Source organism: Primulina huaijiensis, chromosome 4, assembly GCF_012295235.1.
Source record: "Primulina huaijiensis isolate GDHJ02 chromosome 4, ASM1229523v2, whole genome shotgun sequence".
Lineage (NCBI taxonomy): Eukaryota > Viridiplantae > Streptophyta > Magnoliopsida > Lamiales > Gesneriaceae > Primulina > Primulina huaijiensis.
Window position 1 is genome coordinate 21333048 of NC_133309.1, and position 27251 is coordinate 21360298.

The 27251-nt window shown below is 35.7% G+C and overlaps 3 protein-coding genes across 3 annotated transcripts; 2 read left to right on the plus strand and 1 right to left on the minus strand.

The window, feature by feature from the left end:
* Positions 1–2278: 2278 nt before the first annotated feature.
* LOC140975393 (AP-1 complex subunit mu-2) lies at positions 2279–10837 on the minus strand. The gene is made up of 11 exons (XM_073439084.1): positions 10425–10837; positions 5609–5755; positions 5443–5505; positions 5170–5346; positions 4993–5096; positions 4532–4639; positions 4234–4330; positions 3862–3959; positions 3622–3763; positions 3428–3550; positions 2279–2680 (listed from the first exon to the last, which is right to left on the minus strand). Exons 1-11 carry the CDS (start codon positions 10551–10553, stop codon positions 2582–2584), a joined length of 1287 nt encoding a protein of 428 aa, XP_073295185.1. The 5' UTR covers positions 10554–10837; the 3' UTR covers positions 2279–2581.
* Positions 10838–22502: 11665 nt separating this feature from the next.
* On the plus strand, positions 22503–24276 carry LOC140974747 (peroxidase 5-like). Its single transcript, XM_073438228.1, has 2 exons — positions 22503–22931; positions 23411–24276. The coding sequence occupies exons 1-2, from the start codon at positions 22539–22541 to the stop codon at positions 24158–24160; spliced, it is 1143 nt and encodes a 380-aa protein (XP_073294329.1). The 5' UTR covers positions 22503–22538; the 3' UTR covers positions 24161–24276.
* A 797-nt stretch (positions 24277–25073) lies between these two features.
* LOC140974748 (peroxidase 44-like) lies at positions 25074–26942 on the plus strand. Its single transcript, XM_073438229.1, has 2 exons — positions 25074–25802; positions 26049–26942. Exons 1-2 carry the CDS (start codon positions 25230–25232, stop codon positions 26793–26795), a joined length of 1320 nt encoding a protein of 439 aa, XP_073294330.1. The 5' UTR covers positions 25074–25229; the 3' UTR covers positions 26796–26942.
* The last annotated feature ends 309 nt before the right edge of the window (positions 26943–27251 follow it).

Genomic DNA, 27251 nt, shown 5'->3' on the forward strand with positions numbered 1-27251 from the left:
CATCCAATTTTCTTATAAATTAGCAAACATGGTCTTTTTTATTCAGATTCCCAAGAATATTACGATGACGCTCATCTTGGAATTGTTTCCATAAACGTAGAAGTGTAATATGCACATGTCAATTAGAATGCATCTCAATAGTTAATAAGAGGTCATCTAAAGACTCTTCACTCAGCTCAGTCTTAATGAAATCAATTTTATCTTCTCTGTTTTTTTAAACAAATCCCAAAGTACTACATCATTTTCACAATTCATTCTCGCACACTTATGACATACCTCTAACTTTTTTGCCCTTTGTTTTTTTAGCATAAGTGTTTTTCCTAATCCAGACATATACCGAATGAGTAACGACTGTAGAAATTCTCCTCTTAATCGGACTTTGGCTTCAATTACAAGACGAATATATTCTGGAATTCTTTTTTTAATAAGCATTCTCAATCTTTTACATCTGACCTTATAAATTTATCTCAGAAATGTTTAGAAACAGAAAGAAAATACTTATATTTTTTTTTGAGAATTTCATCCATTTTGAAAAGAAAGAAATGTTTTTTTTAAAAGTTTTGTATCAACTATTGTGGGAAATTAATTAACCGACTGTGAGAGCCACATAGTTCCGTTATCCCCCACATAATTGGGGAAAAAAATTAAGGAAACCTGAAAAAAAAAATTAAAACAACACAAAAAATATCAAGGTACAGAAAAGTGGAATAAATTTATCTTTAAAGAACTCATTTTCTATAAAAAGTTTAAGTCTTTGTCTATTACTTTAAAAACATCATCATTTCTAGGATTTTCAATGTCCAAAACTCCATAAGAGTACACATGTTTTACGACATATGGTCTTGTCCACCTCGATCGTAATTTTCCAGGAAAAATGTGAAGTCGAGAATTATAAAGCAAACTTTTTGACCAATCTCAAATGATTTTCTAATGATTAATGTTCTATCATGAAATGATTTGATTTTTGTTTTATAAATCTTTGAATTATCATATGTATCATTTCGGAGTTCATCAAGTTCATTAAGTTGCAATTTGCGAAATTTGTTGGCTTCATCCATGCTCGAATTCAAATTTGATTGCCCAATAAACTTTGTTTGACATTGAAGTAGTCTCTGGCAATTTACCTCGAAATATGTCTGCATGTCCAAAACCAGATAAAATATAGTAATTTGAAAAGTTCCATATTATAAAGTTATGAATTCATTTGTAGAGATGAAGATTGGTGGGATAATGCGCCCTCATCGGCCCTATCGATGACACACCCTCGTTTTCTAGTCGAACACCCGAGTTGTTTCATCGTGAAAGATTCAGAGTGCCAACCTTTCCATCCAGGAATCTGGTTTGTTCCAGTTTCATGCAATTCAAGATTTCTACCCGGGTCACATTTTTTGCTACAATCTTAAATTTAAATAGCTACGAATTCTTGGTGAGAGTCGACTGCTATCGGATAAAAATCTGTATTGTTTTCATAGGAATTCTGCTTCTGATAACAGGTACTACAAGATCGTGGAATGTGATCATATTCTCTTCATTGTGAACAAAGAAAGAGCTGGGGTACAGTTTGATGGTATATGATGCCATTTTTTAGCGTTGTAGGAAACATGCATTCAGAAAGGCTCCTATATTGCCTATGAATTGCATAATTAGTGATATCTTGGTGTTTCTTTTCTTCTCCTTTTTCTATTTTTTTTTTAGGTTTTTCTTAGAGAAAGAAATGTAGCATTGCCCTACATGTAATATACTGAGGAAAATTGTATTATACCTTCTTTTTTCAGTAGAAAGTTCAAACCTGTTAGTTTGTTCTTAAATTGGGATCATGATACCAAATTAACCAAGGGTGTACATGGATAGAGAGATTTAGAGCCATGAATTTTAAATACAATTGATTTATGGGATTCAAATCTATTATTTTCTTAAGTTATGCAGACGTAGTCTTCAAATACCTTCCTGAATCAAATCTTTTCATCCAAGTACAACCTAACGTACCATACAAATTTCAAAATCCATGTAACGTACCATACAAATTTCAAAATCCTTGTACATGGCAGTTACGAAAACAAATTCAGTGGAACTCGGTAGATAAGTATAATGTTCTTCAGAATCTGTGATTCTTGAGTCTCTGGTTGCAAACTTGAAATAGAATTTGAAGAAGGCTCCAAGAGAAGCACATTATTTTGCATTTTCGATCACCAATTTATTGAAATCAAACTCAATAACCACTTGGCCTTTCACACTCACTGAAAATGCAGCTATAAATACATATTATAGTGTTTCCAAGTGATCCAAACTGAGAGGATTAATTTCTTGAAGCAAATACACTTTTATCAATAGGTGTCAACATATTCTCTCTACAAAACGAGTAAAAAATTGACAGTCCAATACTTGCATTAAATAAAAAGTTAGCAAATGATGTCACTGTTACAAGCCCACGTCCGGTATGACAATGAATTGCTCCAGAGTTCACCACTTACAACAAGGAAACGTGATTTTCCACAGGTCGGAGATGGGCTTAACGAATCGTTTGAGATAACAAGCACGGAAATTTCAGGAAATCCAAAACGAAGAAGCGGCGATCAAGTCATCAAATAAGTCTCAGCTCGTATTCACCGGCCATTGTAATGTATCTCACCCATGGAAGGGCCTGATAGCCGCTTTTCTCAATGATTTTCAAGTATCGAACCTACAAATCCATGTTCCAAATAAATACAAGGAAAAGCTAATCATGAACAAGTAGCTGAAAAAAATATGCATACACTGTAATCTAGTCTACCAGAGCTAACTCTTCAGTTGAAAATAAGTTGAAAGACAGAGAGATCAGGCAAATTAATAGAAATCATTAACCTGTTATGAAAAACCCACAGTAAAAGTCCCCATTCTCAACGTCATAAGGATGCCACTACACCATGAATTTTATCTCGAATGAAGCAATAAAAAGTTCCACGTAATCTATTTCTAGTCTATGATATCGTCGCATGGTTTAGCCTGGTTTTGCATTTTGATTTCTTCTTTTGCGTTCTCGATATCATTTAACAAAAGTTTTATAAGTTCTCCAAAAAAATTTACTTGACGCTGGTATAAAATTGTGAACCTAATAGTAATGAGAATTTTGATAGCTTAACTTGTTTGGACATCTGAACAAACTATAAACCCTCTAAACCGCAACATTTCTGAAGGATGGGGTGGTTGCAATATTGCAACCTGCTCTCTTTCTTTTTCTAAGAATAGTTTCATGGATTTTACCACTCATTTATGGCACAAACTTTATATTCTTCCCATGGAATTCGAAAGAAATATGAATTTTACGATATCACACGGAATCCCAAAGAAATCAGTGATTTTATCATATCTAAGGCATGGTGTTTGAAATTGCAATGTACCAAAATCGCAACATGAAAATAAATATAAGAATTTTTTATTGGCGGCCCACCTGTATTCCTGAAACAGTAAAATATGGTATTTCAAACTTCACTCTTATAGGAGCTTTTCTCTCGGGCACTGATTCCTCAGATGTTATGCTAGGAAGCCTAAATTCTGCTCTTAACATGTATTCCTGAAAAATAAGCAAGTCAAGACAAGCATACCAACACATATAACTAAAGAGCAGGAACACAACTCTCCTACCTTACCACCCGGGAAAGATTTAATTTTCCAAACTAGAGCATCATTTTCTGGGGCATAAGCAGCAGATCCCATTGACGTACGGACATTTGGATTAGTAGCATCAGTAGGCACGGGTAACTCAATTTCGACATTAGTTGCAGTGCTGAAATTCAAATCAGCTCAGAAATGAAAAAGACAATGCCAGCCAAATAAAAATCATATCATAACCATTCACAATGACAAAAATAGATTTTAGCATACCTACGCTCCTTGTACTGGCTCCTGGCTTTTACCATAATTTCTATGCGACTTCTAGAATGTCTTTCAACCTGAGCTTCTACCCATATCAGAGGCTTTACCTGGAAAACACAATGACCACATGTTTTAAGACACTGATCATTTTCCACAAAGAGGAGCTCGATAGAGAACTCTAGAGAGCAATTGTTTTTCCCCTTCCAAAAAATGGGTCAAATTTTGAAGAATGGACGAACAATTTGGGACTCCGTTATTCACAAGCTTTTTTTCGTCCAAGCAACATTCTATGAATAAACCATCCCATCTGTACGTTTGAATCATGAAGAGGATAAAATCTAATAATAGGAAGAAAATGGGCCACGTATGCAAGCACCAAACCTGAGTGCTAAGCCTGTAAGTCATGAGATCAAAAGATCCATCAGGAGGAATGAAAGATATTGTTCGATCATTTTCAAAACGGGCCAACCGCACACACCTAAAGCAATAAACAGAAGTTGAAACAAATAGCGTGAGCTAATCATTCAATTAAAAATACATTTATATATACATAATTAAAAATTATAAAGAATTCTACATAAGCACAAGTACCAGTACACGCTAAACTAATGCACATCACATAATTTATAAAAATCAACAACAATCATGCATTGAAATTAATACACAAATAATCACATACTGATGAAACTTGATATCATCCAGGTCAATGGCTTTTCCCTTAGTAGCTCGCCCTTGTGCCTCCAGCAAAACTCTATCATTTAGCCCAAGCTTACATTCAGGCATCCCACTGCAGTTGATAAAGTGTCATTAATCATCATAACAAACAACGGACAAGAAAAATTGGAAAATTAGAATCAAAATTATAAAATGCAGTAAACTCTAGCGATATTGCATGGTTAACTATCATACTTTCGTCAGCTAGCATTTGAGTTCACTGGCACTTTCTAATGGTATAATCAACATGGAAGAAAGGCCCGATCACAAACAAAATCAAGGTTTCCAATTTGACCAAAACAATGATGTATTTATATGCCATATATCTACACCTTAACAAAATTCTAATTCGCACAATAGCTTCCAGAGCTTTCCCTTATTTCACAAGATATAGCTCAGGAAGTAGCAAAAAATGTGTGGACAAACCTCAAGTATGTTCGCATCTTTAGCGCCCCAACAACGTCTGATCTAATTATTTGGCCATTAGTATTGACTAGTATATTAACACTTTCAACAACATCAAGAAACACCTGAAAAAACACCAGAAGTCCATAAAATCCAGTTACTAAGAAACACATCAAAAGGTTGATAAAAAAAACTTACTTCATTCTTTTTGTACCGAATTCCTTCACTGCGCCACGACACTGCATTTGTAACAGCCATTGGAGGCCTCTGAGATACTTCCATTCTATAAGCATCAGTTTTTATGAACTCACTAAGAATCTTTGCTTCAGTGTATTGCGGGTAGCCAAAGTCCATAATTTCGTCAAGTAACTCATACTGAAAAAGTATTAGGCATCAGTTATATACACACATAATTAGAAAACTGCATTCTCGAAAATTTAAATAATAAACAGTCCAAAAAAGTTACCATACCACCACAACAAAATTATCTCTCAGTGATTCCTCTTCTAAAACTTCAAAGTAATGTTTGAAGACCTGTCAGAAATTATTTTATGAGCGACAAAATAGAAGAAAATTACATTAATGACTAGCTGAAAATATCCTGATGTGCGATTCCTTGATTATCCATAGTGCTTACATCAACTACACGGTGTAGGAATAGAAGAAGGCTAGCAGCATTGCAGTTTTGCCGCGAAGCAATCATGAGATAAACATTGTTGTGTTGTACAAACATGTATGTAACACCATTATCATGCACAACTGGATCTTGAGATTCTGGATCGCCCTATACCATTTAAAAATAACATTATAGAGAATGCACCAAGCTAAGATAGGTACAGAATACAATAAATAACCAATTTTGTCATTTGGCCGGAAACTCTGATTTTATGTGGGAAGCAATGCCCCAAAACACAAGTTTCTAGACAAATCTATTCTTTAAGTGAGTATGATAAGAATAACAGAAGATCACGTGCACTTTCAACTATGAACCAGCGTAAAACAGGTCAAGGATCTAGACAAAAGTAATTAATTTTCCATAACAAAACCAATCCATACCAAACTATAGAGTGTTGGCACTTTTACCGATATCTCAGGTGATACCCCATACCAGAATGAAGAACATAAAAAGATTTGATAGCATATCATCAAGCTGCAACTTTTTTTGGGAACGCATCACATAAGAACTCTAAAGTTAAACGTGGTTTGGGACAATTATGGGATGTGTTGGGAAGTTTCCTAGGTGCGTTTGAGTGAGAAAATAAGCACGTTGGAAATATCAGCGTTGGTACAGTTGGGACAATCGTAGAATTTTGGGGCGTTTCAAATGGCATCAGAGACTACCTCTCTCAGTACGGTGTGGTTCGGAGACAAACCAAGCGGAAACTGGTGGGCAGGGCCAGGGGCTGAAAAGAGGAGGGGAGTGATCGCCAGTGCCAAGAGGTTGCACGGACAATTAGCAGCTCCTGACAGGCTTTTAGGCGAAGGGAAAAATGAATGAACTGATCCCACACCGGAATGAGAGGGAGACTGTGCAAGTTCACGTTGCGTTCTGAATGAGGGGTGATTGCGATACCCCGTACAAGAATAAAAGAATCATCAAGGTGCACCTTCTTTTCGAGAACTCATTATATAAAAACTATAAAGTTAATCGTGCTTCACTTGGGACAATTATGGGATGGGTGATCCCTTGGAAAGTTTCTCAGTGTGCGTTTGAATGAGAACATAAGCATGTTGAAAAGTATTCATGCATCACATATAAGCTACAAGATTTCAATATTTAATCTTTAAATTTACAATATTTTTAGCAACATGAACAATTTTTTTCCACCAAATATTAGAGATGCATGAATACAAAATATATGAAACGATAACTCCAATTTGTACGAACAAAAGTTTGCGCATGGCATGCTTAAAATTCAACTCTATCTATGCTTTCCTATAGTTATCAAAAGCAATAGGCTACGTTAAGGTGTCAGTGTACCTAAGGAGTCTAGGAGCTGTGTGCGAATGTGAGGCACACTGAGAGAAAAATTGATATACATTAGACAATTCTCAATCAAATTGACACATGATCAACTGATTCAAAAATCTCATAATATATGAATTATATATCCCAAATTTAGAAATCAAACCACCAAATTACGATTATCAGTGATAAATTATGCTTTTCACACGTAAATGATGGACATTTGCACGCGAAGCCCAAATTTCAGTCAGTAGAACCAAAATAATTTGCAAAAAAATTATAAATAATAGACTGATAAATTAATAAGACGCACAAGGAGTGCCTTGCACCTTAGTTGAGGCACACTAACCTGCACCTTGAGAATCTGGAGCTCGAGTCATGCCTTTAACACTCGAGATAAGTCGCACTCTCCAATTTTGGGTGTGTGAATGTACTTTGAGCCTAAGCTCTTAGCTACATTAACACCTTACTGTAGGAAAACATCTGAGCTCAAGGCACACACCCAAAATTGGAGAGTACAAATTATCTAGTGCGTTAAGGCATGCTCGAGCTCCAGACTCTCAAGGTCCAAGGTGCAAGACATGCTTTGTGTGTCATATAAATTTATCAATCTATTATTTATCATTCTTTTTGCAAATTATTTTGGTCATAACGACTGAAATTTTGGTTTGCGTGTAAATGTCCGTCATTTACGTGTCAAAAACATAATTTATCACTGATAATCTTAATTTGGTGGCTTGATTTCTAAATTTGGAGTACATAATTAATAGATTATGAGATTTTTGAATCAACTGATCATGGTTCAATTTGATTGAGAATTATCTTACGCATAGTTGTCAATCGCGTATAGCGCCCCGTAGAGCAAAGGTTACTCATGGCTATATCGCATAGCGAATAGCGTAGCGAGGGTTATTTGAAAGTAAAGCGCCACAAGTATATAAATATATAATATATAGCATATAGTAACATCAATTCAAAAACCTTAATTTTCAGCATAATATTCCTTCAACTTTAATTTTAAAATACTAAAACCTGAAATTATTTTAAGTTTTTTCATTGAAATATCATAGAAGACACAAAAGAGAAGCAAGAAATGCAGAAAAATATAATTTTCAGCAAAAACCTAACTAAGTACATGCCAAAAAAACCAAAATTAGAAGGAAAAAAGACAGAAAATAAGCATGCAGCTTTGCTTTGCAATAGTGCCGCTATTTCAGCTATCGCGATTGTCGCTACAGTGCCAATAGCGAGGATAGCGAGCGCTATTGGAAAGTCCATGGCGCGTAGCGGTCCGTAGCGATGGGGTGTCGCTTCGTTACGCTATTCGCTATAGCGAGGGCTACGGGGGCTATTGACAACTATGATCTTACATATATCAATTTTCAACTAGCGTGTCTCACCTTTGCGCACATGCTCCTAGACTCCTTAGTAACTTTGGTAAACCTTTAGTCCTTAGACTATGACTTAAGTGAGACAGATTGAGTATCAAACTTTTTAAACTTTACATGAATGAAGAAAATGATGTCATTATTCACTAACCATGTAAAATGAAATTTATAAGCTATTTAACAACCACCACCTTGCAAAAATTATTATATCATGCAATCAATGTTGTCCAATAATGAAACTCGATAAACCAATTAGAACATTTATATAATCTGCAAAATCCCAAATATTTTCATGTGGGCCCACGCCTAATATTTTTTTTTTTTTTGAATTAGCCCACACCTAATCTTGAAATATAATGGTTGAAATTTTGTTACATTAAGTGGGGTGAATTAGTATAGAAAAAATATTCATATAATCTTAATTCGATAAAATCTACCTCTGACACACTCACTTTCATCATTATCTTAAAAAAAATTCAAATCCCTTGAACTTCAAGTAATAAAACGAACAAATAATAATAATTGTCAACATATTTTAATTTGATCAAATTGTTTTCTAATCCTCTCATTTTCGACAATCTACGCGTGAATAACAAAATCTGTTTTTTCTTTATAATTCTCTTCCCTACACTATTTTCGGATTATGGATGTCGTCAAGATAGACTTGTTTGCTCAAAACAATGTCGTCACCACTCTTGGCAATCGATTTCACGTGGATTTCAACTTTTACTGTGACCTCTTCGTATGCGAATATTACGGCGACGTGCTTCTCCGAATTAATGAGCAACCATCGATCAGGCGGAGTTCAATCCATATCGGCTTCGATCAATTCATACGCCATGACGATTCGCTTGAGATGATCGATCAAGAACTGAGAAGTTGGCCGATATTGGACGACCATGAGAATGACCGTCGAGTGTTGATCGATCAAGAACTGAGAAGTTGGCCAATATTGGATGAGCCATGAGAATTAATGAGGATTGAACTCCGCCCGATTGATGGTTGCTCATTAATTTCGAGAAGCACGTCGCCGTAATATTCGTATACAAAGAAGTCACAACAAAAGTTGAAATCCACGTGTGACAACATTGTTTTGAGCAAACAAGTCTATCTTGGCGACATCTATAATCCGAAAATAGTATAGGGAGATGAGAATTATAAAGAAAAACCATATTCTGTTATTCGCGCGTAGATTGTTGAAGGTGAGAGGATTAGAAAACAATTTCATCAAATTAAAATATGTTGACATTATTATTATTTGTTTGTTTTATGACTGAAGTTCAAGGGATTTGATTTTTTTTTTAAGATAATGATGAACGTGAGTGTGTGAGAAGCAGATTTTATCGAATTAAGATTATATAGATTTTTCTATACTAATTCACCCCATTTAATGTGGCAAAATTTCAATCATTATATTTCAAGATTAGAAGTGGGCTAACTCAAAAAAAAAAAAAAGATTAGAAGCGGGCCCACATGAAAATATTTGGGATTTTGCAGATTATATACATGTTCTAATTGGTTTATCGAGTTTCATTATTAGACAACATTGATTGCTTGACATATCATTTAGAGTACAAGTAAATATTAAAGGCTATTACAATGGATTTTACTTAAAACAGATGGTCCATTCATCGGAGGCACATTTTGGGCTTCCAAGGCGCTTGCTTTATTCACAAGGTGCGCATCTGAGTAAAGAGCTGGATGTTGGCATGCTTACAGGTACAAAGGTTGGGTGTGTGTGCCTTGAGCCCAGAAGCATACCTTGCAGGCTTTTAACAATTATGAGTTCTCCTACAGCTCAAGTGCTCAACTAAACTTCTGAAATCATCGAAACCACATAATTTCCATTTCCCGTACAAAAGTTAGATCAATCAAAACAATAAAGATCAGATCAAGCTAAAACTAATCTCGCCCACCCAAATTCTCTCACTTTCGTAACAGAAAAAATAAAATGTTCAAGATTCTATGCATTTTCATACACAAGATGCAGATCATCAGTACACTAAACAGTAATCACCTAAAAAAATAAAACCCAAAAAACGGAAGAATCAATCAAACAGACATGAAGCGTGAACATAAAATATACAAAGAAGTGAAACCTCTTTCTCAATGAGCTTGGTGAAGAAACGCTCGGCTTGTACCGCGGAGACGTCTCCACGATAGTCCCTCCACACCAGAACCCTACCCTTTATGTCCAATAGGAACAGCGCAGACGCTGCTCCCGCCATTCCTCCTTCTAATCGAACGATTTAATCTGATTTCGACTGACCTGATTCAATTTGCCACAGCGATCACAGATGAGATCTAGCGGAAAATGGGTGAAAAAACGAAAATTGAGCGTCAATTCCGCATCGTTTTCAATGGGCTTCTACTGCACAACTTGCGCCTGAATCTGTGGATTCTGTACGAAGGATTGATGAGGAACTGCAAGGAGAATGGATCATTTTGAGTGCTGGTTCTTCGTGGGGTAGAGGGTGAAAATGCGAGCTCACACTTTCAATTTGGGCTTCATTTAGTTGGGCACGTTTGTTTCTATTTATTGGGCTTCTATTTTCAGTTCATTATCTTAAAATTATTTTATTTCCTTTTTTTATTAGGAAGACAATATATCAAATCAGACCGGTAGTTGAACCGGATGAAAAAAAGTTCGAGTTTTTTAATTAACCAGTTGTTAGTTACCCGCAAATAAATCGGCGGGTTTTTATTGCACCAGATGCTCCAACAATTTCAATAAAATGAATAGGTCGCCTGTAATTCCTGAGATCGGTTGATAGGTTCATATTTAGAGTGAAAAGTAATAGTTTTGTTTTAAAAATAGTACTTTTTATGGGTTGAATTTTGTAGAAGATCCGTCTCACAAAATTATTTTTGAGACAATCATAGTAGTTTTTGTGTTTTAATACATGTTTATAATTAATAATAATGCTCCGATAAGTACTTTGTTTTTAGAGTATATAATCTAGCACTTGTTGAGTTATAATATGATGTATATTAACACAAAAACTCTTGTGAGACCGTCTCATAGATCAATTTGTGAAACAGATCTGTCTCAGGATAAATATTAATGAAATCGTCTCATGAGAGAGCTATCATATATTAATTATCACATATACAATAAAATATTTAGTTTTGTATTTGATATGAATCGAACTGCTTGTTTAATGGGAATATCAATGAGTTATTATGCATAAAAAGTTGTAACTTGCCAAGAAAATTAAATTACTCTTGCTTTTTGAACATGTCACACCTAAAACTATAAAGGGAATAAAAATATGAAATTTTCATGCAGGCTAGTAGCTTATATATAGTAAAGAAATGAAGCTAAATTGTCATCTGCCAATGAAAACTCCACTGGAAATCTGACTGTTTTCTCCCAGTGATGCTTCCCATTCGATGGATGACATTCGGATTCGAGCTAGAGCAACAACCACTTCGTGTATACCGCCCCTGTCGAGTGGATCATCACTCAGACACCATTAGCACAAGTTTAGAAAATAATCATCAGCTAGTGTCGAAATTTCTTGAAACTAATTAGATGTCTGAGTCTACTACAAATGTGGATGGAATCGATGTTATTATTGACCTTGTATATGACTTCAGAAAGGTAATTTCCTTTGAGACTTCCATCTATAATCAACTCGAGTGCGGGTTCTGGATCTTTTTCATGGAAGACACTGTTTACCTGGCCAAATAATATTGAAGTGTGTTTGAAATTTGATTTTTTTCTCTGTTCATACATTTTCTGATCAAAATTTTGGTTAAAAGGATTTCTTCAATTTGCTTACTTATGTGATGAGTGATTTCATTCTATTCGGCACCTTGTTGTCACGTACTAGAGCTTTGGCTGGTTATTAGCTCGGAAAGAACTACTCCAAATACAAAAACATCAGTCTTGGTAGTTACTTGTAGCTCTTTCACAGCCCTGCAAAATTAGACCAGATGCAATGTATAATAATGATTGATTTTTTTTTATTTATTAAATAGGATTCTTTTATGGTTTTGGATAAAATTTTGATCCAGGAGATCAACGCTTACTCTGGAGAAAGATATCCCGGGGTTCCAACAAGTCGAGTTGCTAATAGCTCATCTTTATTTGTTCTACCAACAAGCTTTGCCCTGCCAAAATCTGCTACCTATGGAAATGGATAAAAAAAATGTCACATTTTCTTCAAAAAAAATATGGCGTTTTGATATTCAGAGGGCATCATCCTCGACTAAAACTAAGATATGCATTGGATTTGGCAGCACCTTTGCTCTGTGGCCTTCACCAAGAAGAATATTTGTTCTTTTTATATCACGATGCACGTATTTTGCCTTTGTGTGGTCGAGGATGTATTCGGTACCCTTTGCAGCATCGAGTGCAACTTGCATGTTAGAGTAGATGTCCTGTAATCCAACGGTTGGTTAAGAAATTTATTGACTCGTTTGTAATAAACAATATTTATTTTAATATAATATATATTTCTTGGTTTCGTTTTACTTTCTCTGTATACCCATAATAAAAACCATGGATAAAGACCTTGATTATACTTTAATACAAATGAATCATATTTCGATCTTGAAACTCATTTTTAAACACTATATATTATGAATTCATTTCTAGACGATTCAGCAGCCTAAAAACAAAGATAAAGGCCGCTTGAGTTTGAGACTAGCATTTGTGATATTGTCTACCCTGTTTCATGGTAAGTGCATATAGATATTCAATCATGCAGATGAGTAATCATATGATGATTGTACTGAAAAACACATTCTCAGGTTTTCCAAGTGGTTATCATTCATCGAGAGGACAAGTATGTGGTTATGATTGTACATCATTAGTCCTTACGATCCGAGACAACACTAAGACTCTACATACTAAGATTGTATTTTGACTCGTTTACTGACTCCACGAGGGTCACAAGGTGGAGAGGTTGGGTGCAATTGTAACATGTGTAGGAGCCAGTGCATTGTAGTCAGGAATTCACCGCTCACATATGGATGTTGATATCCTATGTAATTTAACGAAATTGTAATGCATGAAATCTCTGGCCAGAGTGTAAGATGTACATTAGGGACAAAAGTTCTCTAGTTTTGCGTGCGATGACACTGTGAATATTTAATGAATGTATCACATCGCTATCGAATATAACATGTAACCCCCTCGATGAATCAATGGTTGCAGATTCGATCGGGATATATGAGATGAAAGGACCGTATTGTACATTAATCATAACTGATTGGTTCTTGTAGGCACTATCAGTGATAATCACGAATCATGGGAAGATGCTACTAGACGCTCTTACTAAGATTCGATTAGTTTAATCAGAAAAATGAATTCTGACATTCTCGTGATCAAATGTTGACACATAAAATGTGGCAAATTGGGGTAAGCTCGAGTAAAGGACAATGTCTTGAATCACAAAGAGTTGTGAACTCACGACTAACTGTATCTCTGAATCATTGAGGGTCACACAAATACAAGATCATTTGTTACCGTTTAGACAATAAATTCAAATGGTTGAATTTATATAAAATTATGATATAGTAAATTCAAAGAGTTGAATTTATGGAAAATTGAGAGTTTAAAATATTAAACTCAAAGGTTGAGTTTATAAAATATCGAATTAAATATAATGAGAGTATGCATAATGATCTTGTAGGAGTACGAATCCAACATGCTAAACTATTAAAGTTCTTAATGGACTTTGAAATATTAATTAATTAAACTAGTTGGACTATCTAAATTAATTAACTAAGCTCATTAATGTTTTATTTAATTAAGAAACCCTAAACATATAATTAAGGAAACTAGGTTAAGGACTCATGATTTAAAAAGAGGACACAAACCCTAGCCTCGACACGTGAAATTTTCGAAAATTCTCTCCTCCTACTTCTTCAAAATTTCGGCCATCTCAAAAATATTTTAGGGTTTGAGCCGTCGTTTTGTTTTTTATCTTAATGTTAAATCTCTTCTAAATTTTCTAGTACAATTTAGAGGAGGAACAAATATTTCAGTCGTGGACTTTATTGGAGATTGAAGAAAAGTTTCAAGAAGATCGTTCGTAGGGAATGCTACAAGAGCTATCACTGTCAATCCCGGAATAGTTGGTGCCAAGTGATTTATTCACTCAATGTATACTCATAAACGCCCTATGAATGTTTATTTTGTTCAAACCATATGAATTCTCAAAAACTTTATTTGAATGTCAAATAATTTTTTTTAAACTTCCGCTCTGTTTTGGACATGAGAAAATCGATTTCCAACAGTGATATCAAAGCCAGGTTCCCTATATCATATGGTTTAATTTCATGTTGAGTATTTTATTTCTAACCACACAAAAAATTCAAAAGATTGATGCATCGTTAAAATTTTGATTTTAATCAGGGAAAAAAAATTTCGAACTGCTCGTAACAGTTTAGGGCAGTGCACCCTGAGTGCAGGGCCGCGCACGCGATGTGCAGTGTGGCGTGGCGGCCACGCTGCCATCTATGCACAGAGCGCAAGCATTGTGCCCGCCAACGCCCGATCTGATCGGGCAGATTCCAATTATTCCGAGTTTTAAACAGATATCGTCCTTCTTTTAAATTCATACAAGTGGATCTTCTTGCTTCTTCGAACTTCATATCAAGTCCACGATCAGAACTTTGTTTCTCGTACAGATAGCACTAGAGATCTAAGCGGAGTTTGATTCGAAATTGGATAGCCGGATTTTCAGAAATGCGGTGGCGTCGGGGCGGTGGAAGGATAGCGGCCGAATTATTTTCTCCAAAATTTAGGGTGGCTATTGGAATTTATAAGTTTCAAAGTTTGAAAAACTGACCAGTAACCGATCAAAAGACCTGAACTGAACCAATAACTGAACTGAAAGAACGTAACTGAATTGAAAGAGACTTATAACACTTCATGAACCAAGTAAAACTGAAGTAAACAAACTAAATTTCTCAAAGGAATTAATAAAGTTTCAAACCGATGATTCAAAGATTGACGAACTGAACTGGTATAGCATAAACCGAAAGCTGAACTGAAGTGTTCAAACTGAAAGAATATCAGTTAGAACTGATGTAGACCAGCTGAACTGATCATTCGACTAGTTTGACTCCTGATCAGTTAGCCACATCATCGGTTGCAATCTGAATCTCAGCAGACAAACAGACAGTCTGTACCAAAGCAGAACAAATGAAGCATAACTGTCTGATACATCGTACTTCTGTCAGAAAAAGTCATCTACATGGACTAAAAGACGGCTCAACTGATATTAATCATGAAATGCATTAAATGTGACCGTTGAAATCGAAGACTATATATAGCTGATGAGTTAAGTTGAGAAAAGGTTAACCATCACGAACGATTATGAACAACAATAACAACAAGAACAATTAGTCAGTTGCGATTTACTTTCAAGTTTCTATTCGGTTTGCAACTCACAAATCTAGCTCACACTTCATTGATTTATTCATAGCATTCAGACTACTTATTTGAACTATTCATTTATCAACTGATAAGTGAAAAGAAAGGCTAAGAGTTTTAGTTTTGCATTGTTTAAGTCCAACTGAAGTGGGTTATTACATTACATTATAATCAATCAAAATCTTTTAGTGAATTCCTATCCTCGAGATAGAAGGATGACGTAGGAGCATTTGGAGTCTCTGAACATCCATAAAAATCTTTGTGTTTATCATGTCATTCATTCAGTTATCACGATATCCTAGCCAAATTATTCAATCTATCTTTCATTTTATTTCCGCACTACTATTATTAGTCAACTGATTGATATAGACATACGAGATTTCAGGATCAGTTCCTCAAAAAACTGATTCATGTTTGAAAAAGATTTCAAAAAGCTGAAGTGCTTATTCAACCCCCCTTCTAAACATTTCATCCCTATTATTGATCTTAACAAGTGGTATCAGAGCAGTTAAATCTTGTCTTGAATACTGCCAAACACTTACATCTGATAACCATATCTTCATTCAATAAAATTCCCATGTTTTCAGAGGAGAATTTGATGATTGGAAGATTAGAATGGAGGCTCATATAGCTGCACAAAATGATGATATGTGGTACGTCATAACTGATGGACCAATAAAAATAATGAAGACAAATACTGCAGTTGCTCTAACTGATGAAGCACCTCATCGCTTTGAGAAGCCACACGATGAGTGTAAAACTGAAGATAAAAAGAAGGCAAATCTGGATAATGTTGCCAATTATATTCTTTACAAGATGCTGGACAAGAACAACTTCGACAAGATCAAAATGTGCAAATCTGCTAAAAAAATTTGAGAGAAGTTGATCCAGCTATGTGAAAGAAATGAGCAAATCAAGGAGAAAAACTCTCAGTTGCCCTGCAAAAATTCGATAACATCAAAATGAAGGTTGTCGAGTCAATGAACGAATTTGATGAACGATTGAGCGGCATCGTGAATGAACTGGATGCAGTAAGAAAAGTGTATTCAAACAAAGTAGTTGCTCTAAAAGTGAAGTATGGCATTCCCAAAGAGTGGGATGTTAAAACTATGGCCATGTGAGAATCAAAATATCTCAACAAAGTGGAACTACATAATATGTTTGAAGATCTAAAAGCATATGAATTCGAAATGTAAACAAGAGAGGTCGAACCATCAGTTCCACCTTTCACAATTGCCCTCAGCACTCTGAAATTGGAGCCAACTGTTTCAGTTGAGAAGACAGCTGAGCAACTGAGCAATGACACAATGTTATTGTTTGTAAAATAGTTCGGAAGATTCATGAGAAAGAATCAAGGATCATTCCAAAGGAACTACGTACCAAAGGAATGAATCAAAAGAAGAACCGAACACGTGCTACAACTGTGGCGAAACTGGTCATTTCATAGCTGATTGTCTCAAGCCAAATAAGGACATCAGACTATCAGTTGATAAGAAAAAGAAACCCTTCGAACACATGGAAAGATCTAAGGATGACAAGAAATCATCCAAGAAGAAGCACGAAGCCCTAGTAGCTGAAGAAACCAAATCAAAATGGGCAGAAACTGACAGCGTAGCATCAAAACTGAGAGCTTAAACTGCTCTAGTGATGAAGAAGAGGTGAAATACCTCGTGGCTGATGATGATGAACTGGAATCTAGCAACGAGCATGTATTTGATTTCAGTTCTACTGATTTTACACGTGAAGAACTTATTTCAACCCTACATGACATGGTAAATGAGTACCGTAAGCTTGCTCTCTCTTTGAAGAATCTAAAGCTACGAAAACTGATCCTACCAACGACAAAACTAAAATTGATTGTTCACAATCGGTTAAAATGTCTAATATCAAAAAGGAGATTGCTAAGCTGACAGTGGAAAAGGATGAGAATCAATCCTTGAATCTGCAGTTGAAGTTTGAAAACTCAAGACTAACTGATCTGATTCAAGTCTAGAACAAGTCATCAGTCACGTTGACTGAAATACAAGGTTTATTGAAATCAGTTGGAAACAAAACTGGTTTTATAAGCTTTAACAGCCAAGATAAACCCTTAACAAGCGGTACTAAACCAGAATTGAATACATACAAAGAGAAATACATTCACTTTGTTAAATCAGTTATGAAACATAAACAACATGAGCCAGTAAGCCGGTTGAACAGTCGATTGAAAATATGAACAAGGCTAAAAGGCACGGGATTGGATATAGTCCAAAGAGTTCAACTGATTCACGGATCTGGTCATCTAAGCGATCCAGTTATAACAAACAAAACTCTATAAATGGCTATTACAGTCATTATCATAATTGCAAGCCCATTCAAAAGCGATATCAGATGAACAACAAGACGAATAGAGCTAAAACACATATTGTATTATCTGCACACAACAATCCTAACACACACAAACTAGGTAGATCTATTTGGAACACAGCGACTGGAAAGTCAGTTCGACTGATCCGAGTTTGGTTTCTTAAAAGACTAATCAGTTCAGGACCCAAATGCCAAATTTATTTGTTATTTGTGATTGCAAGTTATAGGAAAACTGACCAAAGACCAGTCTGCTTCGTTGCTTCAAATCAATATAAGAACTGGTTATGACATAAAAGGTTGAACCACCTAAACTTCAAAACATTGCACAACTGAGTAACCATGAACTGGTAACTGGTCTGCAAAAAATTGAGTTTTCAAAAGATAAAATTTGGAGCTCGTCAGTTTGGGAAGCAAGTTATATCATCTTTCAAAAACAAATAAAGTAAAACTTTTACCTGATGCTTAAAACTGATGTGTATGAACTTGTTTGGTCTAATATCAGTTATGAGCTTAGAGGGAATGAAATATATATTAGTTATTGTTGATGACTTCTCTAGATTTACTTAAATAATCTTTCTTAAATCCAAAGATTAAACTACTTCGCAACTGATAAAATTTTTCAAAAGATTTTTAAATAATAGATCGGTTGGAATTGACAGAATAAGATCCAATCGGATAACTGAATTTGTCAATTAAACTCTATCTCAGTTTCTTGAAAATTTGGGAATCCGACATGAGTTCTCAGCTGCAAGAACACCACAGTGGAATGGTGTAGCTGAACACATAAATCAGACTCTTAAGAAGGTGGCGAGAACTATGCTATATAATTATGGTATTTCTCAAAGGTTTTGGGCAGAAGCAATTAATGCAGCATGTTGCACTCATAACAGATCGATGATTAATAAAAATCATTCAAAGACACCCTATGAAATCTGGCATGAAAAGAAAAGTGTGTTTCATACTTCAAAATATTCGGGTATAAGTGCTTCATACACAATAATGATAAAAATCACTCAACTGCCTTCGATGTTAAATCAGACGAATGATTATTTCTTGGTTATTTATCAGTTAGTAAATCTTATTGAATATTTAATAAGCTTACTCTTAATATTGAAGAATCTATACATATTGTTTTTTATGAAACTATACTAATTGATAATCCAACTGATCCAGTTGAGCTAAACAATCGCTTAACAAATATCAGTTTGGGGGATGACAGTGAAGATGAAGTTAACGATGTCAGAAATTTTCTTCAAATACCAGAACTTGAAGTGGTAAATCAATAAATTGGACAGGACGCGGTTCTTGATAATCAGTTTGAAAAACACCAAGATAATATTCAAACACAAACTAAAGTCAATCCAACTGTAGTAGAAGAACTGGTCAGTTGCAAACTAGACCGGTTGCACAAAGAAGTTTGACAGATCCAACCTACAGATGGAAAAAAAATCATCCTCATGATTTGGTAATAGGCAACCCATGTGATCCGGTAAATACTAGGAAACAAATGTTTAATTTATTTGTACATTCTATTTTTTTTTATCTCAATTAGAACCTAAGAAAACTGATGAAACTCTAGATGATCCCAGTTAGGTAAATGTTATGCAAGAAGTGCTGAATCGGTTTATCCATAACAATGTCTAGAATTTAGTTCAAATACCACTTTCAAAATCTTTTATAAGTACAAAATGAGCGTACATGAAAAAACTGAACGAAGATGGTTCAGTAGTGCGCAGCAAAGCGAGGCTAATCGCACAAGGCTATAGGCAAGAAGAAGGAATAGACTACGATAAAAAGTATGCTCCAGTTGCTCGAGCTATCAAAATATTTCTGGCATATGCATCCTTCAAGAATTTCGAAGTCTATCAAATGGATGTGAAAAGCGTTTTTCTAAAATGGTCAGTTACAAGAAGAAGTTTACGTAGAACAACCACCAGGTTAGTAAATCATCTACTTCCTGACCATGTTTATCATCTTAACAAAGCTTAATATGGCCTTAAACAAGCTCGCAGAGCTTGGTATGAGACCTTATCAAGATTTCTAATTGCTCATGATTTCTCTGTAAGAACAGTTGACAAGACATTGTTCAAATTCACAAAGAAAGATCATACCCTACTTGTTCAAATTTACGTCGATAATATTATTTTTGGGTCTACTAACCCCAAACTATGCGAAAAGTTTGCTAAATTAATGCATGATAAATTTGAGATGAGTATGATGGATGAACTGACGTTCTTTCTCAGTCTGCAAGTGAAGAAACTGGAAACTGGTATCTATATCATTCAGACCAAATATAAAAAAGAACTGCTCAAGAAATTTAGCATGGAAACATGTTCAACTGCATCAACTCCCATGAGTTCATCGTTTAAGCTAGAAAAAGATGAAGGGAGAATATCAGTTGAGATGACACTCTAAAGAGATTTAATAGGTTTATTATTTTACCTAACTGCTAACCGTCCTGATATTATGTTTGTTGTATGTTTATGTGCTAGATTTCAAGCTGACCCTAAACAATCATATTTCTTAGCTGCCAAACGCATATTGAAATATCTTAAAGGCACACAAAATGTTGGCTTATGGTATGCTAAAGATTTTTTTTCAATTTAGTTGGATATTCAGATGCAATTCATGCAGAATGTAAGCTAGATCGCAAAAGTATAAGTGGGTCATGTTAGTTTCTAGGAGATGGTTTAGCAAGAAGCAAACATCCATATGACTTCCACAACTGAAGCTAAATAACTAGCTGCTGGAATTTGTTTTGCTCAACTGCTCTGGATTCAACAACAAATAAAAACTATGTAGTTATTGTTGAAGAATCACCAATCTTTTGTGATAACACCAGCTCAATTGTGATTACATACAATCTAGTTCTTCATTCCAGGATCAAGCATATTGATGTCAGACATAACTTCATCAGAAATCATGCTCTAAAGAAGAACATCCGGCTGGAATACGTATCAACTGAACAGCAAGTATCAGACATTCCAATATGTTTTGAATTCAAACCAGCAACATTTTGTAGTTAAAGGCCAGATTTTAATTTTAATAAAATAGGGAAAATTGCTCTTTTCATCTTTTACGTTTGACTTTTTCATTTTTTTTTAAATTTTAGTTCTTTACATTGTAATTTTACTCATTTTTCTGTTAAAGTGTTTACATAACACTTGATGTATCATCGTCGTGCTAGTGCCACGTCAACATCGTGACGGCCGACTCATGGGCATTGGGATTGACATTGAGCACCTGAACTCTAATTTTATCAGCCTGCCAAGAAAGATGGAAGATTTGGAAACATCCGAGTGGCTCTATTTCTTAGTTCTTTAATTATCATTGCTCGCATCACAACCACTTAATTTCCCATTAATCAATTAACTAATCTTTCATTATGTTTATTCAATTCTTAATGATTAAGGAGAGTAAGGAAGTTTCCTTTTGGCACGTGATCAAGTATATATAAAAAAATGTTCAAGTAAAAAATCTTCAGAATATCAAATTGTTTGGCCTAAAAAATATAATAATTAATTTTAGATGCCCATTTCTTGATTATTTAGATTGTCATTTCTAAATTTGTAATCAGGTTTCTTTCACTTTTCCTAGATTAGATTCCGACACTTCACATGTTACCGAGAAAATTATAGCAGACGGTCGAATCGGGCTAAGTCTAGGGGTGGTATATCGTACCGTACCGAAAATCCTATATTGTATACCGTAACTAAAATTAGAGTATAAAAAAATTCATACTGATATCGTACCGACAATACATATAACTAGCATACCGATTATATCAAAATTATATGGTATACTGAGATTTCAATACGGTATCAGTATATACCGTTTTGTACCAAAAAAACTTACATTTTAAAATTTTTATAAATTAATTGTTTTAAAATATTATATATTTTAAAATTTTTGTATATTTTTTCGGTATTTCGGTATACACCGAAATTTTCAAATTGCATACCGTTACCATATTGTACCGATTCGATATACCGAAAATTCGATAAATTCGACATTTTTTCGGTATGGTAATCTCGGTATACCGAAAATTCGGTATTTTTTCCCACCCTTAGATTGAACTGGATTAAAAGTTAAATTTCTGCAAGTTTTTTCACATTTTTGGTATGTACCAATACCTAATATGCAAACAAAAATATATCACCCTATTACTTAATCTAAACCACCCCCTAATTTGCCACTCATCTTTTATGCCTAAAATGGTTCCCAACCCATTAAGTTTCATGCAATGAGACAAAAAATTACCTAATGAAACATCGTTGATAGGATAGGATTGGAAATTTTTTTGATCTTACAATACAAAATCATGTAAAATTTGCTAACCAAACGATCCATGAAAAACGATTGCATGGCAAAAAAGAAGAAGAAAGAATTAAAGAATTCTAGTTCACCAATAATTCTTCCTACATAAACGCCAAAAGGCCTTGTTCATGTCTCATTTCCTCAATTGCATGCAGCAAGAATGGCGGCAAGAGGAAGGATGATCGCGGCAACATTCGTTTTCTGCTCATTAATCCTCCCTCTGCTTTCCTCTGCTTCGAAAACGACGACACCATATCCTAATGTCGTCAACTCTCCATCAGACGATCTCAAACAAAATGACGAACCCCAGATGCGGTTACTTTTGGATAATGAGTCTTCGGATGAGAATGCTAATGAAAATGAAGCTAATGGAGACAAATTTGAAGTCAAGCTGGTGGAAAATGCGCCACAGGGTTTGATCGAAGGGTTCTATCAGAAACATTGCCCACGAGCGGAGCAGATCGTCACTAAGTTGTTGATGAAAGCTCTGCAAAGAGATTATACCCTTGGTCCATCCATTGTTCGACTCTTCACGCATGATTGTTTAGTCAAGGTAAATTATTTATTACATCATGGTTCGAGACGAATATTTCAATAGCCAAAATAACAAATGTAGTCCTGATTTTGATCTTGATCTTGATCTTCAATCGCAATGCAACAACGCAGACGTGACACCATACACGTTAACAATATCTGACAGTAACGAATACTCAACAACCTGATAATAAAAGACCGAACCTACTAAATATATAAGAGAACAACTTTTATATATATGATTTGTGGATATGGGCAACAAGTACCTATAAATAAACAGTCAAATTAATTGATTTTTGAAATTATGATTTATCTAATATGATATCATGTGAAGAAGTAAATTTTAATTAGAGTTTTGATCTTATTTTAAATGAATTTTACAATAATTTTTTAGTTTAATGACAATGATCGAAGTCCACATTTTCTTGATTGTATGTGTTTTTTTGGAAAGATTGCATGCAAATTTCTTGGTTTAATTTTATAATAACATGCATGCAGGGGTGTGATGCTTCAATCCTGCTAGAGAACACGCCCGAAGGCCAGTTTAAAGTGGAGAAGAATTCAGCCATCAACAAGCCGTTCATCAGAGGCTACGAAGTAATCTACGAAATGAAGGCGAAACTCGAGGCCGAATGCCCAGGCATCGTGTCCTGCGCCGATATACTAGCATTTGCCAACCGAGACGCCCTCGTCCATGCCGGCGTCCCCACCTACAAAGTCGCCGCAGGCCGCCGAGATGGCCTATCTTCCCTCGCCACGAACGTCATGAATAACGTACCGCTCCTCAATACTCCCGCTCAAGGAATTATAGAAATTTTCGATAGGAAAGGGCTGACTCTAGAAGACATGATCGTTCTAGACGGTGCACACTCCATAGGCAGGGCACACTGCGTCAATGTTATACCGAGGATTTCCGACGAGAGCAAGTGCCGAGAAATGGACCCGAGCTACGTCGATCATCTGCGATCAATGTGCGCAAACATCAACAACACGGTGCCATTGGATCCGGTCACGCCGAACAAGATGGATGCGCGGATATATGACGAGTTTTTGAGCAACAGAGCGGTGCTTCCACCGGACGATACGCTGGCGAAAGACTCGAACTCGAATGCCATTATGAAAAAATTGGCGGGTGATCAGGAGGGTTGGCTTGCAAAATTTGTCACGGCTGTTATTAAAATGGGAGAGATTGAAGTGCTGACAGGGGATAAGGGAGAGATCAGGAAAGATTGCAGGGCTGTCAATTGAGGAGGATCGAGCTTTGATTTGGATATATAATTCCTAACTTGATTGTGTTCTTGAAATGATCATTGGAACATGATATACATAACTATTAATGGAAATATGAGTTTGATTAGGATGAAGTTTATATGTTCACAAAAACTCTTGTGGGAACGNATATATATAACAACTATTATATTGGTGAACATCATAAAAAACGAACCAAAATATTAGGAAAATGGAAAATCCAAAATGAATGTTTTTGCAAGTTGAATGGATGGAAAATAATTGGGGTCCAAGTAGGATAATTTTAAAAAAAATCCCTAATTTTAATGACATGTAGGGAAAGTATGCCAAATAATCAATTTTCTAAAAATCGCAAAAAATTAAAATTTAGCGGACTAAAATTCATCTTTGATAATTTAGTGGACTAAAATCGTAATTGAGTGAATATATAGGGCCGAAAAAATAATTTTCTCTTTTTCTTTTCATTTTGAAATATTGAATGTCGTTCTAGTATAATTTATTTTCTTTATTTTTACTTTCATGAATTTTAATACGTGTAACATCGTCCGTATTTACACAATATTAGATATGTAGAAGATAATTAGTGTCTAAACAATATTCTTTGTATTTAGTGATTTCGAAAAAAAAATCAAATAAAAAAATCTAAATTACTGAATGAAAATCAAACTTTATCCGAGTTATATATCGAAATCTAATTTTCTTGACCCAACTTTTTAAACAACCGAGGCAAAATATATACCTATCGGAAACTATATAATTCAGTTTTAAATAATTTGTTTGCCACACATTTTTTGTGCCTAAAATGGCTCACAACCTCTCCAACCATTAGTTATTTCATTAGTTCATACAACGACTACAAAATTACACGACAAGCAAACACCGTTGAAGGGATTTGAGATTTTTGGATCTTGCAACATAAAATCATGTCGGATTCGATAACCTATGGATCCACGAAAAATGATCAGGTCTAAAATATTTTAAAAAATTTACATTCATTAATAATTCTTCCTATATAAACCTCATCTCAAATGTCAAAAGGAAATGTTCATGTCTCGTGATTCTGAATTGCATGGCAGCAAGAATGTCAGCAAGAGGAAGGATTATCGTAGCTGCAACGTTCATTTCTTGCGCATTAGTCCTCCCTCTGCTGGCCTCTGCATTCGAACCAAGCGAATCGGGACTACGGTTCCCGTTACTTGATTTCATCAACTCACCATTAAAAAATATTGAAGGTGTTCAAACCGAAGATCCACCTAAGGACGACGAGGATGGTTCCCAGAGTTCCGAGGTACCCGAAAACCAGATGTCCTATGAAAGTCCATCGAAAGGCGAAGAGGAAGAGTCGGGACAGAAGGCGAAGATCGAGCAGACAGAGGAAGGAAATGGGGTTGTAGGCCAACCAGAAGCCAAATCTGTTGAAAATGAAGGTCATGTACGTCGAGGTGAAGCCAAACCAGTGGAGGGTAATAGCGAAACAGCGCCCATCGGAAAAGCGAAGGAGGGTTTGATAGAAGGGTTCTATGAGAAAGATTGCCCACAAGCGGAGCAGATTGTGAACGAGATGTTGATGAAGAATCTGAAGAAAGATGTAACTCTTGCTCCAGCCATTGTTCGTCTCTTCTCGCATGATTGTTTAGTCAAGGTAATTTATTACATCCTTAGAAACTAAATATTTCAAATTTTCAAAACTCGTCGTGATATTTTTGTCCATTTTACGTTGGCACAAATGGAAAATGACTAATAGAAATTATTTTAATTTAAAACTCGATGTTATAGAAAGATTTCCTTTAAAAAAATTTAGTTCATGGACATCTCAATTTCTTGATTGTACCTATGTCTGAATGACTGCATGCAAATTTCTTGGTGTAATTTTATTACATACTTGCAGGGGTGTGATGCTTCAATCCTGCTAGACGAGACACCCTCAGGCGAGGATGTGGAGAAGAAAGCAACCCAAAATGGCCAGTTCGTCCGCGGCTTTGACATGATCGACGAAATGAAAGAACGCCTCGAAGCCGAATGCCCAGGAATCGTCTCCTGCGCTGACATAATCGCATTCGCCAACCGAGACTCTCTAGTCTACACCGGCCTCCCCACCTACAAAGTAGCAGCAGGCCGCCGAGACGGCCTATCTTCCCTCGCCGTAAACGCCAAAAACAACTTGCCAGTCCCGGACACTCCCATCCAAGAAATGATCGATATGTTCAAGAGAAAAGGGCTGACCTTAGAAGACTTGGTCGTGCTAGTCGGTGCACATTCCATCGGGACCGCACACTGCGGTGTCGTCAGAGGCAGACTGTTCGACAGGAACAAGAGTAAGGAAATGGACCCGAACTACGCCGAGCAGATGCGGTTCATGTGCGAGAGGGATGACAACACGCTGCCTTTCGATTCGGTCACGCATAACAAAATGGATTCGCAGATATACAACCAGTTCTTGGGCAAGAGAGCGTTGCTCGAATCGGATAATGCGCTGGCCAAAGACCCGCATGGGAACGATATCATGAAGAAAATGGCAAGCGATCAGGCGGCCTGGTTTCAGAAATTCATCAGGGCTACCGTTAAAATGGGAGAGATCGAAGTGCTGACAGGGAATCAGGGAGAAATCAGGAAACAGTGTAGGGTTGTCAATTGAGAATTGGATCGATTAAACTTTGATTTTGGATATGAGTAATTCTTGATCTGATCGTTTGAACGTGATATACTTACATCATTATTAATGGAAAATGAGTGGATTAATTAAGGTTAACTTTATATGTTTTTCAATTTCTTGGCTGTTTCCAATCAAAGAAGATTATTATTTTGGTATATAAAAATGGGTTATGATTAAATACTAAAAAACAATATTGTACACGTGTCATTGATTTGGCCTTGCACGTGTAATCAAAATATGCGTGGACTATGACTGCGGTCTTATTTTTCGTTGTGCAATGAAATAACTCTCACGATAGTAATGGCAATGGGACTGGGCGAGTTTGCCATCTCCATACATGTCTCCGAATTCTATCTTCACCTTTACACATGTCTCGATCCTCGTTTTTTCGGGTTCGGAGATTAAACTGCGGGGATCAACTTTTCATCCCCACCCCCA